Source organism: Urocampus carinirostris, chromosome 15 (genome assembly GCF_059441175.1).
Source record: "Urocampus carinirostris isolate Australia breed hairy pipefish chromosome 15, RoL_Ucar_1.0, whole genome shotgun sequence".
NCBI classification, from domain to species: domain Eukaryota; kingdom Metazoa; phylum Chordata; class Actinopteri; order Syngnathiformes; family Syngnathidae; genus Urocampus; species Urocampus carinirostris.
Window position 1 is genome coordinate 720,171 of NC_142363.1, and position 17,859 is coordinate 738,029.

Here is a 17,859-nt window from a genome sequence, read left to right on the forward strand (position 1 = left end):
ATTAAACCCCAGCCCCACATTTGCATAGAACCCTATTTTTTATTAAAGTGTGTATTTCATGTAGCACTATTTAAATACTCTGTATCAACACGTTATATTGGGTATTTCTGTATTCTATTCCTTTTATTTTATTATTATTTTATTTTTAACGCAAGGATACTGCTGGAAGTGTGAATTTCCTTCCGGGGATGAATAAAGTATCTATACATCTATCTATCAACAAGATCTGTGCCTAATTGAATAAAAAAATGTTTTGTAATCCCTTTAACATCATGAACAAAACATGATGAATTCTTATACACACACTCTTTTAGGTTACATTAGTGCAACCAGATTAAAAAAAATGTTAACCGTGTTAATTTTACTTATTGTGTTAGTTTTGTTTTCCAGAGATCAACACAACAAAACTCCTAGAATTGGAAGAAGAGGCCAATGTAACATTAGTAAACTTGGGAGCACTTCAACCGGAGAGGAAATCCTTCACTGTGCATCACCATGCAACTAAAAACAACAATACAGTATGGGTAAGTCAAGACACAATACTTATTAGTTGTAACCGTTTAGCTTTGATACAATAAAATGTGGTCAAATCAAGTTTAATGTTGTTAAGCGAGTGACTTTAATGCAAATCTACATAATGAGTTGAGAGTTGGACTTCTCTGCCGCTACTAAACCAAAAGTGATATATACTGATGTAGATTATTTGTTGTAATTTTAGTTTTAGAATAATGCTTTACAATACCATTGTGTGGTGAAAGTGAGACTCTTTGAGTATCTAAAAAACATAATTAATTTGTAGTTATCCATCGCTACAACACGATTTACCTTTTACAATCTTGCTGCTTCACGGATCATTTACTGCGTTCTGCATTCTAATTGGCTATGTAGCTTGTTTATCTTGATTAAAAAGGATAAAGATATCTGAGTTGGCCAATTAATATTACCTCAGAATCGCAAAAGATAAAAAAACAAATGCTTGGGCCTGTAAATAGTGTTTTTTTTCTGGCTGAAGTGTGTAGTATTCATTTTACAAAAAAAAGGTTTTTATTTAACAGATTTTGCTTATCATGGGCTCTTTTTGGAACGTAACCCCATGATGAACAAGGGATTACTGTACTCTCGAGGGAAAGAGAAAAATTTACATTTTCGGTATTTCAAGGTTGAGGTGTGTAAAACATTACGGTGTGTTTGCACCTGATTGTACAGTCTTAGAAAATAAGAATATTGTGATAGTCATTTATTTTCTGTAATAAACTAAACAAAAACATGTCAAATTCTGGATTCATTACAAATCAACAGAAATATTGCAAGCCTTTTACTTTATTCCTGATTATGGTCTAGAGCTTACTAGTATCCTTTACGATATTCTAATATTTTGAGATATAATATTCGAGTTTTAGCCTAGATAAGTATATCAAAACAATGAGTTTCAGTGTATCGGTTTATTTGCAATTAATCCAAAATCAATGACATGCTTAATTGCATCGCAGGAAATAAAAAAATTAATCACAATCTCCTAATTTTTGGAGACAGTCCTGTATTCAGGCATGTTACCGTTAGCACGTAACATCATTTTACTTAAAGCATAAAAGCCAGACTGAAAATAAACTTCAGATTTTCATCACAGGAGCTTGAGGATTGTCTGGATGAAGCCTTCTCAAGGTAAGTAAATAATCTCCGCTAATTTCTAACGGTTTATTGAAATTTACTTATCCCAACCACGAATTATTCCAAAGCTATGAAAATGTTAGAAACAACCCGTACTACCTTGATGTACAGGTGTCATACTTTCTACTACAATCGTAAGGCTTATGTTGAAATTAAAAATACCTCCTATTAAGTATGTGTTAACAATGCAGAACTGAGTTCAAAGAGCCCTTATGCTTTATTTTTCATTGCGCCCTCCTGTTTTTATTTGACTTTTATCAGGGCTGTTCGGGACTTAACAAACCCCCAAAATGATGAAAAAAGAAGAGTTCATTCGAGCGTGTCCAAAAAATAAAGGCAAACACTTGGTACTCTGCCGCCATCTTCTGGCTTGAAGTCTTGATTGCAGGCTGTTTTCAAATGACACGTCCCACCTTTTTAAGACGAAATAATTGATTTTTACAATTGATATACCTGTATACCGGTGGGAGCTTTAAGCTGTTTTAACATCTTCATTCTTTTTTTAATGGAAAAATTACATTCAATGTGATTTATCTACGCATTTGTTCTTTTTTTATACACTTTTGAATGAAAAGGCACACAACAAACTTTAAATACCTAGAACCTCTTGCAAAACACTTAGCGCAATTTGATTTGGTGGGCTGTAGGAATGGGCGGAGCTGTACACTGGACAGGACGCACACACTCCTTCTCCTTGACCAGCACCGTCTGCACTGAACCTAAATATGTTGGTATCCTCATTTGCAGTATTTTGTGACATTTTTACCAAATTACTTTGCCTGGACTTTTTCTTGAAACCATTATTTAGGACAAAAATGACAGTCAAAACTGAGCCTCAACACTCTTAGTAACTGCGGGAGACAAATTTGAAGTGGTATATTCATATCTATATGAGACACAGCAGGGGTCAGGAACCTTTATGAGCCATAGTAGCAAGATGTATATATTTTTTTTCTTACAGCGGCTTGTGAAACTATTTGGCCCGCTTGAAGTTTGTGACCTTTTGCCACGTTTCAGACTTCAAACATCAAGACATAAAACTGTAATTTCTTGTGAACCATCAACAAGTGGGACACAATCATGAAGTTGAACCCACTTCATACCTGCCAAGTACTACGGTTTTGCCGTAATGAGTACGGTTTTCTTTAAACCACTACGGTGATACGGTGCCATGACAGAAACTACGGGTTTCCACCGCAAGATGGAGACAAAGTACCATTTCAAACAACGGCTATATCAGCACTGCCAGTCCTGGCTGCTTATGCGCGAGGTTTATTTTTTAGCTCAATTGGAGCACCGCCATTGTTTAATTGGCAGCGGGGATAGAGGTCATGGAGTCTACCGGAGAAGTGCAGAAAGTTGTATAACATGGAGAACATTTGGATATTATTAATTTTGCTGAAGTGAATCAACCCATGAATGTTTATGGCTTTTCAGCGAATAAAAATCTTTCAGCCTCGCATGTTCAATTGACTCTGGTGTGCCTTGCTTCACTTTGAGAAGTGACTGATTCAATGGAGCAGTGACACTTAGAAATGTGCCAGTGAAATTGTTTGCATGATATATATAGATTTAGCCTTTAGTTTGTTTATTGCTTAAATATGTACTGAAGTCAGTTAAGTGAAATTGGGAATTTCTAAGATGAGAAGTGACTGCCTCAATGGACATACACTTGTATGCAGTGCAGTGACACTTGGAAATGTGCCAGTGAAATGTTTTCTTAGTTAGATAATTAGTTTAATTATTGTTTGCCAAATTTTGTTTTATCTTCAACTGCTTCCAATAGTTAAATTGCATGTAAAATTTAACTATTAGTCAGTGTTGGGCCTGGTTGTTATTTTATTTATATAAAAACTGATCAAAATCAATTATATAATTATTCACTCACAAATATATTGGAATATCTCAAATAACAAGTTTCCAAACTAACCTGAAAACCAACCCAAGAACCAACACTGAATAATATTACTTCAATGATAAAAAATTAAATGTTTTGTTTCTTATTGTATCAAATATTGAAAAGAAAAGAAAACTATGAGGGTTTTCTATGACTTTGTTATATTAAATACATTGTTGAGCTTTAAAGAACTTTCTTTTGATTATTTCCATCAGTACAGTTTAGGTAAATTGACTGTAAACATGAGGTTGTGATTGTGAAAAAAATGTAAAATTTGTTACTTCTTAGCTGCATTTTAAGCCCTGAAAATGCTAAAAATCCTTTGACTTCAGGGGGGCTTCACCCCCCTGAACCCCCCACCGGACATCGTCCTGGACCTGACCAGGGCCTGCGGCCCCTGGACCCTAGCTACTAGGCTTTTTCACTTTCAAAAGTTGGCAGGTATGCCACTTTATTGGATATTTTAAACTTTTTAAAAAAAAAATATATATTTTTTTTTTCTTCCTGAGAGCCATACCATATATTTTAATACAAATTACAGCAATGCTGACAAACTCACTCAATAGAAAAAAATCAAAATTTTCACCGCATTTACTTCACTGTGAGACATTACATGATTTGATAAAATGAATGAAATAATAATACCGCCACAGCCGGTGTTCCATAACGACGGATATACCACTTAAACTTGTCTCCCTCCCCCAGTTACTTAAGATCGTTGAGGCTCATTTTTACCTTGATTTTTAAAAAAATATATTAATGGTTTCAAAACCAAGTGCAAGCAGTTATTTTGTAAAAATGTCAGCAAACAAGGTTACCAACGTATTTACCTTCGGTTCAGACAGAAGTGCGCCGTGTACATAGCTCTGCCCACCCCTACAGCGCACCCAATCATATTGCTCTGTGTGCTTGGCTGGCGTTTCTGGCTGTTAAGTTCTTCTGTGGGTTTTTATCATTAAGGTATCGACAGTGAACCAAAATGGATTAATGAGCTTCTATATAAAGGATTTCTTAGCGACGTACAGCCAAAACAGATCTGTCTGTGTGTCACTGTGACTTTAAACTCTAGTGGGGAGTATGCGCTTTATAAACTGGACTGAACCATTGTAATGACTAGCATTTAGTCAGCTACGCGCACTGTTGACACAACTCCGCCCATGTCATATTTTGAATGTACAGGGGAGATTTGCGTGGGTACAATTTTATCTCCGAGCCACATGTACTCATGAAAATAGCGATTTAACATCACACAATGAAATACAATGTGCTGAGGAATTAGCTTTTGTCTCAAGAGCGGGTTTAGCGGTTTTATAGTATTTTGTCTTAAAATATATGGTGTGGCTCTCTCTCCAAAAAAGAAATCAAAATATTTTTGCTTTTGTGGCTCTTTGGGTCAAAAAGGTTCCCAACCCCTGCTCTATTGAGTTCACTCTGTACTCCTGAAATCTGCATGATAGGTTCAATGAAGACTTGAGACATGTCCAATTAAAAATGGCAGGCGCCATAAAAAAATGATCCACATTTACATTTTGCTTGCATTTCTAGTGACACACCTGACAGGTGAAGAAAAAAATAAGTTTGTACTATTAGTAGTTTACTTGTTTTGTTTCTTTATAACATGCAGGGGCACTAATTATACAACCATTAGCAAAAAGTCTAGATTAATCAGTCTTAGACAAGTACTCACTCAGACATAATATTTTGTAGAACAAACTCGGATAAAAAGCATGAAAATAATAACTCCTTGGCATTCAGAAGCACTAAAATAAATGAATAAAATATTTTTACGGTGGTCAGTAAATGCTACTTTTATAGACCAAACACAGGTAAAAAAAACACGTTATTACTCCAATCTAAGGGAAAAAAAGAAAAGGAATCATGATAAACAGGGACGGCTCGACGTTTGAGTGGTTAGTGTGTACGCGGCACAGTTCTGAGATCATGGGATCAAATCCAGCTACCAGCCTTCCTGTGTTGATCTTGCATGTTCTCCCCATGATATGATATACTCAACAACGCAATGTTTTTTCTTAATTTATTTTCGAGTTTCTGAATGCCAAGGTTTGCACTTTGGAATGACCTTATGATTGTTTCATGTTTGTGATCTTATCTTCTACAGAAGAAAATGTATGGGCTTGCCCAAGACTGGTGATTCCATACTTTTTGCTAGGGGCTCCATTTATGTCAAAACCAAGCAGTCTTTGATTCATGTTATCTCGAGTTTGATTGATTAAAATTTCTCCAGTTGGCATATGCCATACATAGAGAGTCATCTGGACGGAGCTGTAATTTAAAAATAAGTTTGTTGCAGGCTAAAATGACCTCAGTCATCGAATGGCCTATTGACAGATTGTAATGGTGCATCATCTGTTGTTTGGATTTTTTTTTAGACCACCATGAACACATTAATCCTTTATCAACACAAACATGTCCGGTGGGGAGATCCACATGTAAACAAGTTCCTGGTTTTGAATTAGTTATTTATTTTTGCCTTCTCTTATTATATGATGATTATTGTGCCACACTGTTATTATATGTATATTCCCACACGAAGCTAAATATTTCAGATTGTTTTTTTTCCAGTTATTCACTTGTGATCATTGGTGTCATTTTAGGATTAACAAAACAAACTAGGTATACCATTTATTCTTCCCCAACTATTGTGGGGGTATTTAGAAAATCAAAAACAAAAATAACTACGAAACAAACTGATAATGTTTGACATTACTGCGATTGCAACTGCAGCATGGGGATCCGATTGTAATAGGGTTGCATTATGGATTATTTTGTAAATCGACCTGTCATTTATCTCAAGGTATCAAAATTCCAGCCCTTATAAAAACCTTCCATATTACAAATTGACAGCCATGGAAGCATAAATTATGATTCAGTTTCTAGTTAGGGTCATGGTATGTTGGAGAACAGATAAAAACAGCCTTGCGCTTCTCTGTTTTGTATTGCGGGCCAAATAAATACCCTTGGCCGGTCTGATCGCTATCGCTGTGTCTTATTCTCCCATGGACACGTCAACCTTGCCCTCAGTTTTAGAGACTACTGTCTCTTTTGCCAAAACCTTTTAAACTTTTAGTTTTAAAGACTCCTCTGCCAATATTTTACTTGACCAGTGATTAGTATTCATCAAGGTTTTAGCTTGCATTTGCGTATGAAACGTTGCCGTGACAACTCCACAACAGGCGGTCTGCCCCTCCCAGGAGACCCGGAACCGAGAGCTGGTATACGTCTCACCTTGCAAGGGTGGTCTGAATTTGGCCAGCAAGAAGGCAAGAGGACATATCCTAACAAGAAGAACTGGACCAAAACCCTGGCTGGTCCTGACCAAGTCTCAGCCCAACAATTAGCCAGAGAACCTTGCCAAGTCAGCAGCCAAGCTTAATCAAGATAGCGGCCAATCCGGTGTGACAAAGCCAGCCACCTCAGAGAAGCCTGAAGCCACCAGCAGTCAACCTCTGCTTCAACACCCTGCATCTTGTGGTCCTCGTCCCAACAGTGTCTCAAGCGTACAAGGATTCCTCTTTGCTCTTACAGCCAAGGACATAAACACTGGGCCGTCATCTTCTAAGCGGAACTTCGCAGAACATCCCGTTGTTGCTAGGTATTGGTGTGACATAAAAGGGGGATACAATAGCGTAATAATCAAGGCAAGGTTGTTGTCCATCAAATGGTGCCAGTTTAAGTGCTCAACTTCTAGTTGGCTTTGTTTAATTTTCCTTTTATTATTATTTTTTTTTCATCCTTCTTCAGAAGATGATTAGTAAAAGAAAAGTCCATAAATCTAAGAGTGTGTGTGTCTTGAATAAAATATATTGAATTATCAAAAACGGTAAAAAGAATTCACCTAAAGTGTGTGTACCCACTTTTCAGAATAACTAAACCTTGTTTAGTATCCGTTTTCCTGACATAATGGCCTAAAAATATATGTAGTGCTCCGAAAAGGCGAGACGAGTTTTGAAAAGAATAAACTCTGCTCTTTAATTCAATTGGTGAATACATTTTTTGGTAGAATAATTTATTTACCACCCATATTCGCTACATAATTATTCCTAGAAGCATTAAAATGTTAAAAGTAAGAAAGGTCCTGTTACAAATACAATCTAACCCCACAAAAAGATTAAAAAAGTATGTTATTCGTGCGCGCCTTAAGAAATGCACCTACTTGATAAATGAACTGACTAAGGTTGCGATCATGACTTTAGGCCAGGAGATGGCAGCAGAGAGTAAAGTTTCAAATTCGGGACATTGCCTTTAGGTTCCGTTGTCAGCCAAATGTTTGATTTCTAATAAATAAAAAATATGATAGTTCTCTCATAGTTCAGAGCTCCTGATTAATGTGCATTTGGATAGGTTTATACACACTGAAGATCAAAAGTAAAGCACTCCTAAAAACTTTAATAATTTTGAAATATGAAAAATATTTTACAAATATTATTTGAAATTTTGTTGTTTTTAGCGGCATGGCGGCTTGCTGGTTAGCACGCACGAGTTTTATGGTCCAATTCCACCTACTGCAGATCCCCGTGTGGAGTTTGCATGTTCTAGTTAATGCAAGTGAATGCAAATGTGTATCAGAGCCATCTTCAACAGCGCATTTTCCATTTTTTGTGTTCATCGCCCAATCAGCCTGCAGTTTTCATGCAGGACAATTCCCTGTGACACAGCAAAACGGGTAAAGAATTTCCTTGAAGGTGAAAACATTAAATTAATGCCTGCCAGTAGTTCTAAACTCAACCCAATTGAGAACCTTTAGAAAATCCCTGATGACAAAGTCATGGTCAAGAAACCCACTACAATCACCGAACTGTGTAGGAGGCTGAAAGAAGAATGGATAGTATAGACTTGACAAAATGCCCTTAAACTGTTGAGCAGTGAAAATGCTAAGTTGTTCTCTAATTGTTCTCCAGTGTATAACGGGTCTCGGCCAAGTGATCATTCACAGTTTTTTCCCCTTTTTTGGGGGGAAGTTTCCGCTCAAATGTTTTTTTCACATTTGTCAGTTTCTAACACATTTGGGGCCTTTCCTGACTTGTGCTATTTGCCCTCCCGATGCAGCCGCAGTCTGGATAGCTTTGAATCCTGTTCAGGTAATTCAGTCATGTACTCGATCTGGTGAGACTCGCCTAAGTGTCCCTCTTCGCTTGTCTGGATGTCCATATGTAATTAGATTCATTCCAACTTGCCATCAACCATTAGCATCGCTCATGACTCGCACAGCTCGACTGAGACTAGACCCCACTTGTACTTGTGTCTCTCATCTGTCTGCTCAAATAATAATGTATTTTCAGGGCCGTAGGGTGCACCATGTTAAAAGGCACAGTCTCCATAGCGGGTTCTATTTTGTATTTGACACTACAGAGGGTGCACTGCGAGATAGGGCCCTGGTGTCTTATGATGCGGCCACTGCTGTTGTGCTTGAATCTGACTCCCCTTCGCTGCGGGGTTGGTGACATTTGCATATTTCTTAACCCTTTGATGTTCTGACGATGTCACTGAAAAACATCATTAGAAAGCTAAGACTCTTGGGATTAAATAGATGAGAACATTTTCATAATGTACTCATCACAGAAACATCACAATCGGTCTATAACAATATACCTGAAAACTATAAAGCTGTCTTGGCTCACCTATACCTCGGGTTATGGTACGATTATCTGCAAATACGTCGTGGTTACATTCTTGAAAGTCCAGGGAATCCAACCTTGTAAAATATTTTTTCCAAAACACGATAATGTCGACAGATAAAAAAAATAAAAAAATCCTGCCTTAAATCATGCAAGTCAAGTCACATTTATTTACAAAAAAATGTCTCAAAGGACTGCACAGGATTACAATTACACAATTGCCTGATCTTAAACCAGCATGCGGGCAAGGAACAACTCAAAAACATCAGCGTGAGGAAAAAAGAGAAACCTTGAGAAAGGACCTCACATGTGGTAATCCCCCTTCCAGGATTGACCAGGGTGAATCAAAATTAGCATTATTGTACACAGAATAGTAAACACTAGGTAAGATGTTGAAAATGTCCGTAAAGTGCATGACAGCAATGACGCCCCCAGCCTGTAAACTAGTCCAGAGAGTCTATAACGGCCACGACGCAGCTTCCCATCTCTGCCAGCTGGTCCATGCAGGCGTTCACATGCTTCAGGTCAGACGATGGTCTGCTGACTCATCTCAAATCGTCCTTCTCCTTCGTATCACCACCAGGCAGGCAGTCGGAAAAAGACAGGACAATACAGAATAGGAGGTGGGCATCAATCATAAGCTTTGGAATAGAAGTGTGTCTTAAGCCTCGATTTAAAAACTTCCATTGAGGTTGCAGATTTTATCTCCAGAGGCAGGGGATTCCATAACACCGGGGCCTAGATGGAGAACGCTCTCGAGCCTGCAGACTTCTTGGCTCTCAGAGTCACAAGTAGACCGGCATTTTCCAAGCGCAGACTCCGTGCAGGAACATAGGGGGAAATCAAATCAGAGAGATAAGAGGGTCAAGCCCATGCAAACATTTGTATGTTAATAAGAGAACCTTAAACTCACATCTTAAGTGGACTGGGAGCCAGTGCAAGTTGGCCAATACTGGAGTTATATGCTCAAACTTTTTGGTCTTAGTCAAAAGTCTAGCTGCTGCATTCTGAACCAGCTGCAAACTTTTAATGCTAGACATCGGGAGACCAGAAAGCAATACATTACAGTAATCAAGCCGAGAAGTAATAAACACATGAATTAAAACCTCTGCATCTGATTGGGACAGCATTGAACGAATCTTCGCAATATTACGGAGGTGGTAGAAAGCTATTCTAGTAATATTTTTTGTGACTGAAACGACAGATTAGGATCAAATATAACACCTAGATTTTTGACCGAGTCACTATGGGTGTTATTACATTTGTCTAGGTTCAGGGTAGTGTTTGAAAACAACTGACGACAGTGAGCTGGACCAATAATCAACATTTCAGTTTTTTCTGGGCTAAGGCGTAAAAAATTAAGTGACTTCCATCTTTGAATCTCAGAAGGCAAGCCTCCAGATTTCTACAACTTCCTGCATCGTTTGACGATCTTCATCGTAAGCCATTTGTATGGCTTTATAACTTTAAAAATAAAGACTTGTCAGATGACTTCTAGTATAGCTGTTAGCCTCTGACATTTTGATTGACACTTTTTTGGGCCAATTGCGAGCTTGTTTTCATGGAAAAAAACACTTAACTAATTCAGTCTCAATCTTAAGCCAATAGTGACTGATTCAAATGTTGATTAACACATTGGTTAGCCAATGAAATTCCCATCGTAAATACAGGACTGTCTCAGAAAATTAGAATATTGTCATAAAGTTCTTTATTTTCTGTAATGCAATTAAAAAAACAAAAATGTGATACATTCTGGATTCATTACACATCAACTGAACTATTTCAAGCCTTTTATTATTTTAATATTGCTGAATTTGGCTTACAGCTTAAGAAAACTCAATCCTATCTCAAAATATTAGAATATCATGAAAAAGTATACAAGTAGGCTATTCAACTAATCACCTGAATCATCTAATTAACTCGAAACACCTTGCGAGGGTTTCCTGAGCCTTAAAAACACTTAGCTTGGTTCAGTAAACTAAATCACAAGTATGGGGAAGACTGCTGATTTGACTGCTGTCCAGAGGACCATCATTGATACCCTCCATCAGGAGTGTAAGACGCAAAAAGATATTTCTCAAAGAGCAGGCTGTTCACAGAGTGCAGTTTCAAAGCATATCCACAAAAAGTCTGTTGGAAGGGAAAAATGTGGCCGGAAACGCTGCACAACCAAGAGAGATGACCGCAGCCTTAACAAAATTGTGAAGAAGAGCCGCTTCCAGAATTTGGGGGAGCTTCAAAGACAGTGGGCTGAAGCTGGAGTCCAGGTATCAAAAGCCACAGTTCACAGACGTGTCCGGGAAATGGGCTACAATAGCCGTATTCCCATGGTCAAGACACTTCTGAACTCAAGACAACGGAAGAAGCGTCTGACTTGGGCTATGGAGAAGAAGCACTGGACAGTTGCAGAGTGGTCCAAAGTCCTCTTTTCAGACGAAAGCAAGTTTTGCATTTCATTTGGAAGTCAAGGCGCCAGAGTCTGGAGAAAGGCTGGAGAGGAGCAAAATCCAAGTTGCTTGAAATCCAGTGTGAAGTTCCCACAGTCAGCAATGGTTTGGGGAGCCATGTCAGCTGCTGGTGTTGGTCCACTGTGTTTCATCAAGTCCAGAGTAAATGCAACTGTGTACCAAGAGATTTAAGAGCACTACATGCTTCCATCTGCTGAAAAGCTCTATGGAGATGAGTATTTCATTTTCCAGCATGATCTGGCACCTGCCCACAGTGCCAAAACCACCAGTAACTGGTGCACTGACCATGGCATCACTGTCCTTGATTGGCCTGCTAATTCCCCTGACCTGAACCCCATCGAGAATTTGTGGGGTATAGTTAAGAAGAAGATAAGACACCAGACCTACAAATGCAAATGAGCTGAAGGCCGCTATCGAAGCATCCTGGGCATCAATAACACCTCAGCAATGCCACAGGCTGATTGCCTCCATGCCACGCCGGATTGATGCAGTAATCCGTGCAAAAGGATTCCCAACCAAGTACTGAGTGCATCAATGGACATTTTCAAATGTTTGATTTAGTTTTGCTGTTATAAAATTATTTTTTTACTTGGTCTGAGGAAGTATTCTAATATTTTGAGATAGGATTTTTGAGTTTTTTCAGCTGTAAGCCAAAATCAGCAATATTCAAATAATAAAGGGCTTGAAATAGTTCAGTTGATGTGTAATGAATCCAGAATGTATGACATTTTTGTTTTTTTAATTGCATTACAGAAAATAAAGAACTTTATCACAATATTCTAATTTTCTGAGACAGTCCTGTATAATGACATCCATGGGTTGAATTCAAATCACAGCCAAATTGTCAACAAAAAAAGAGTTAATCCGCGCAAAGTCCATTTTGAGTCATTTTATGCACCATTATTGCACGCACGTGTGCACAATCATAGATTAACTTCTAGAAAGAGAAGTCAAACATTTACAATTCAATGTAAAACAAATTGGCCTGTGTAAAATACACAAATACAAAGTTTTAAGGGCTGTGAACTGGTAATCGCCACTTTCAGAAACACCTAGACCTACCATTAATAAAAGGTGTCAAATGCACTGTTCAGTTTTTCAGATTGTATTCAAATTTGACAACGTACGAGGTGAGCTTCAAGTTATTGTCTCACATGTTTTCAAGCTAAGACGCCATGCTGTACTTATCTGCAGGCATTTAATTGCAATGAAAAAATCAAGCAAGAAAAAAAAAATACCATCTATTTCTGTGTGTTCCAACTTAGATTACTCAATGTTAGTAGCACTTGCAATGATTATTTCAGTTTGGGGCAAAACTTCAGTGTGTTACCTTTCAAAAGAAAACTGTTCATACTTGGTATGTATAACGGTCTTAAAACAGCATTCAATTTACTTTTAGGTGAATTTTACAGGAACTGAAAGGGTTTAATAAACTCATTATATAGACTATGATCACTTTTTTGTTTTAATCACTCCAATCAATAAGCCTTCTAAACCCCTTTTTACAGACATCGATGGAAGACACGCGTTCTGTTGGAAGCATTGTGTGCTTCCATGCAAAGGGGAGTCAGATTTCGCATTAGACAAATCTCCTGCGACTGCTCGGTTTCCATGATCTTCTGTGTAGCGTTGAATTCAACATACCATAGTGGACAAAAACACGTAAAGCATTCAATGGTGAGAAAGTGGGGTTTTAGCTTTTAATTAATTTGGGGGAAAATTCTGTTCAGCCTCCAGTAGCAGAATATTTTTTGAATTGCTAGATACACTACGCTGTCAGCATTCACAAGTACTTCCGCTGACAATGTATTGCGTGTGACATCACGTGTCCTCTTCTGCACAAAGCGGGAGGCTCATGGCTTCCAAATAAGAATAGCTTAAAAGTCGCATGAAATCGCATTTAGGAGGAAATGTGAACAATCTCACAAAAAAACATTAGATTTCACCCGAAGTCTTAGGGATGACTCAGCCAAGGCTCGAACCAGTGATCTCCCAGTCTCGGGCCGGGTGCCCAGTCTTACTTCTGCCGTTTTTACGTTAGACACAGGGCGCACTGCACAATATAAAGAAAATCTGAAACTTTTACAGGCGCCTTATGGTCGTGAAAATTCGGTAAATTGTTTTTTTTTGTTTCTAATATTATCTTTTCTTTTGCCCCCTTAGACTCGCTGAGTCTCGCACTAACCCCCAGGTCCTGGACATTGGGGTGAACCCTCAGGATTTTACCACTGATGAGTGCCTGTCCCCGGGCATATGGGACCAAGAAGACGCAGACTTCTCAGCACAAAAAGACTCTCCGGGTTTTGAATGTGAGCCTCCGGCCAGATAGACCGGCAGAGAGAAAAGAGGAGACTAATAGCGGGCTCCCGGGACCCTTTTGGTTTCCCCTCAATGGTGCTGACTGGCGGCTCTGATGCTTTTGTGTCTCCAAGAGCAGGCTTTGCACTCAACAAGCCAAAGCAATATGAAGAGAAAAGATGAGTTTATTTTCTAAAACCTGCAGATGTTACTTATTATTTTCCTGTCCAGTCACTTTGCGTTCTGTGTTTGTGTTATGTAAGCAGCTGTCACAACAGGTCAAGACTTAAGTGTGCCGTCACGATTACTGCGACGGCTGATAATGTTCGTTTCACAGCATTGTGATAGTCACCGAAGCACAGTTATTTGCCTACTTGTATCGGTTAAAACATGAGCTACTACCTGGGTGCATCAAGGCTTTTGTCTCCTTTTGGGCAATTTAAGCTTTCGGGGAATGTATGAATGAACTAGAAAATCCGTATGCATGCAGGGATACATATAACAAATGACAATCCTATATATTTTTTTCCAAATGCAAAATAAATGTTTGCACCGTGCATTTATTCATGTTTAAAAGCACCTTTTTGTGTAAGGGAATTTAAGGTTCACTTTATGTAACCTGTGCTTATAACCTGATTACTGTTGGGTATTATTTACCTGCACAATAAACATCTGGAGTGTTTTGAAAGCAGCTTAGATTGACCATTAAGTCTACCACGTTGACGTGTGGATGAATGCAAGACTTGTCTATGTATTTACAATCATTAAAAATATACATGTTTATTTGTTGCTACAGCTTTGACTTATTTTGTTTGAAAACCACCAGAGGCCACAATGTTTGTAACAACTTCTAAAGGAATTGTTTGGTGTACTTTATTGATTTACTGTCAAAAGAAAAATTAGGGCACCCCTGATCATTTAAGATTTTCCCTTCGAAATCATTGCTTTCTTTCACGGATCAGAAAAATTCAGTTTGATACAGCATGCGAGTTTTTATAGGATTTACAGAAAGTGTGCAATAATTACCATGAATTTCAGACTAGAGTCACCTGATTAAATGCAGCATGCGCAAATTTGAGGTAGGGTGAATCGTTTGAGTGGTTCTTAAAAAGTTTAAAGTCAAATATGATCTCTATTGAGTGTCGTGTTGTAGGGTTTAAAGATTCATGCGACACAATGTGAAGCAACTCAAAATACGTTCAATTCACCTTAGCGCCATTACCAACACAGTTGGCATACAGTAACATGACATCAAATGAAACTGAAATCAAAGAGCCCTTATGATTTATTTTCAATTGCCCCTATCTGCGTTTCTCACATTTAACAGGCCTGTTTAGGGCAAAACAAACCCCCAAAAAGATGAAAAATTAAGAGTTTATTCTAGAGCAGGGGTGTCAAACTCATTTTAACTCGGGGGCCACACGACAGAACAAACATTCTGTCGGGGGCCGGACTAGTAGATTAAAGAAAAAGAAAAAGAGAGATAAAGAAATAAGAAAGGGAGGGAGGGAAAAAGGAGAGAGAGCATGGGACAAAGAAAGAAAAAGAGAGAGAGGGGGAGAGCATGAGAAACAAAAGATAAAAAGTGTTGACAGGGGGGGAAAAGTAAGGGGGAGGAAGAAAGAAAACCAAAGAGAAATAGAAAGACAGAAGGAGAGAAAGGAGAAAAGAAAGAGTGAAGGGTATGAAGAGAGAAAGAGAAAAGAGAGAAAAGGAAAAAAGGAAGTTAGAGCAAAAGAGGTTAAAAGACACAGAGAAAGAAAGAGACAAAGAGCAACAAAGGAAGAGGAAAAGAGAGACACAGAGAGTGAAAGAGACAGAGACAGAGTGGGAGAAAAGGGGTGGAAAAGAAAGAGAGAGAGGGAGAGAGAAATAAAAAAAATAAGTACAGTGTCTTTGTGAGAGGCACCTGGCTTTGGCAACATCAAGTTGACATATTTCAACCTGCAGCTTGTTTTTCTCTTGAGCTTCTCTAAGTGTTGTCTCGCGGGCCGGATTCAATCCCTTAGCGGGCCTGATCTGGCCCGCGGGCTGCCTCTTTGACACCTGTGCTCTAGAGTGTCTAAGAAATGTACACACATTATTTGTTACTTTGCTGCCATCTCGTGGCTTAAAGTCAATATTGTAGGGTCAAGTTTTAAAATGCTGCACCCCCACCTTTAAGGAAGAATCTCAGCTTTGTTTTTGCCATAAAATTAAGTCAAGTCATGTTCATTTGTATAGCCCTTTATCACAAGGAGTCTCAAAGGGCTGCTGAAAACTTAATTTAATATTTAGTAAATCCCCTCCTGCAGGAATAACAACCTCTAATTCAGAGATATCAAACTCAATCGAGTTGAAGGCTGCTGAAGTGAAGATCCAGTGGAGGTTGGGCCAAACTGAATTTTGCACAAGAAGAGCGCTGATAAAAACATTCCTACTGTTTTAAAGCGACGTGTCCACTAGATGTCGCTGTAATCTGTGCTGAAACCAAAAATGAGTCCAAAGAAGACTACAAACTACAGAGACAAAAAACACCCCTTCCAATTTTTACCCAGCCCTTTTCAAAGAAGGGAAAAATATTTATACTTTAAAAATAAATACATATAGGGAAGAATAAGCAAAATACTAAAGTTTAAGATTTTCCTTTTTTTAACTTAGGTCTTACTTTTTGTCTTATTTCTTATGTTTTTTTCTCATCTTTCTCCCCCCCCCTTTTCATATTTCTCTTCAAAAGCAATAACATCCGTTTTGGTCACTATCCGTATGCCTTCTTCCATTGTGCTTTTAGCACTCGTTCTTTGTCTCCACCAGAATACAGAATTATCTAGTGTGCAAATAATGTGCACTTTCCCTTTAACTGTCAATTTAAGGGAGGGGCCTCAAACTATCTTCCTGGGGGCCGCAATTGGCCCCCCTGGACCACAAGTTTGAGTCCCCTGCTATATTTGCTTCAATTAGTTTCTAAGAAAGGTTTAAATTCTGGTTGAAGGTATTTTAGAGTATTATTCACAATACCTCTCCAGTTAAGTCAGTTTTGATGGTTTTAGAGCAGCCTGCTTTCAATCACACCACCGAGTTTAAATAATGCAGTGCCCACCCAAAGACACGCTCGGCCACCCAGGGAAACACTCGATGTTTCGGTGAGGGCAGTCTTAAAAAAGACAAAGAAAAAAGAGAAAAAGAATGTAAGAAGAAGGGGAAAAAGTAGGGAAAAATAAAAAAGTATGGAAAAAGAAAATGATAGATAAAAATGAAAAAAATAAGACAAAAGGAAAAAGGGAGGGGAAAAAAATAAAAAAAAGCAAGGAAATAGCAGAAAGCTAGGAAAAAATGAAACAAAATAAAATACATGGGAACAGGATTTTAGTGGGGTCCCTATGTGCAGTATTTGACCAATAATGTAATATTCTGTGAAATTAAATGAAGTTTTTTTTTCTTCCAAATCCTCTTTTCTACTAATTTATACGTTTTTTTACTTTGCTGTAATCTTTTAAGTCATTTACCTTTTTTAATATTTATGTCACAAACAAAATGTCTTTTAAATCTATCGACTTTTCAGTGCAACAACAAATGAAATGAAATAAACAAACTACAAAATACATGAAGAAACTATACATTTAAAAAAAAAAGCTAATCGCAAAACACATCCCTGAATAACACTGGAAACTGTACTGTGCAAATAAATAAATAAATTGGGGGTTATTAATAGTTGTGCCCCTACCATGCTTTTGATGTGACTTTCGAAAATTGGATATAAGACAATTTTATGCAAATTAAGGCCTTATTTTTAGTCTAATTCATTTAAGGCCTTTTAAAACTTTTCAAGGATCTGCGGGAACCCTGATTATAGCTAAACGAAAAAAGAATCTACTCGTGAATCTCCCACTGCAGAAGAAAATAATGATGCGAC

General features: G+C 38.0%; 2 protein-coding genes across 5 annotated transcripts in view; one reads left to right on the forward strand and one right to left on the reverse strand.

Annotated features, from left to right (window-relative positions):
• The window catches only part of ldlrap1b (low density lipoprotein receptor adaptor protein 1b), a 43,133-nt gene extending 28,371 nt beyond the window's left edge, over window positions 1-14,762 (forward strand). The window contains exons 7-10 of one of the 3 annotated variants that reach the window (XM_088353813.1): window positions 391-524; window positions 1,628-1,662; window positions 8,633-8,664; window positions 13,833-14,762. In XM_088353813.1, coding sequence (XP_088209939.1) covers window positions 391-524; window positions 1,628-1,662; window positions 8,633-8,664; window positions 13,833-13,879 — 248 coding nt within the window. In that variant the 3' untranslated portion in view covers window positions 13,880-14,762. Of the gene's footprint in view, window positions 1-390; window positions 525-1,627; window positions 1,663-6,777; window positions 7,498-8,632; window positions 8,665-13,832 lie in introns of those variants that run through there. The other 2 variants (XM_088353814.1, XM_088353812.1) reach the window with 2 other exon arrangements.
• s100pbp (S100P binding protein) overlaps window positions 1-17,859 on the reverse strand; it is a 66,794-nt gene that overhangs the window by 25,535 nt on the left and 23,400 nt on the right. The window contains exon 6 of one of the 2 annotated variants that reach the window (XM_088353809.1): window positions 9,349-10,233. The exons of the other annotated variant lie outside the window; for it this stretch is intronic. Within the exon in view, the coding sequence (XP_088209935.1) occupies window positions 10,187-10,233 (47 nt within the window). The 3' untranslated portion in view covers window positions 9,349-10,186. Of the gene's footprint in view, window positions 1-9,348; window positions 10,234-17,859 lie in introns of those variants that run through there. 2 annotated transcript variants of the gene reach the window in all.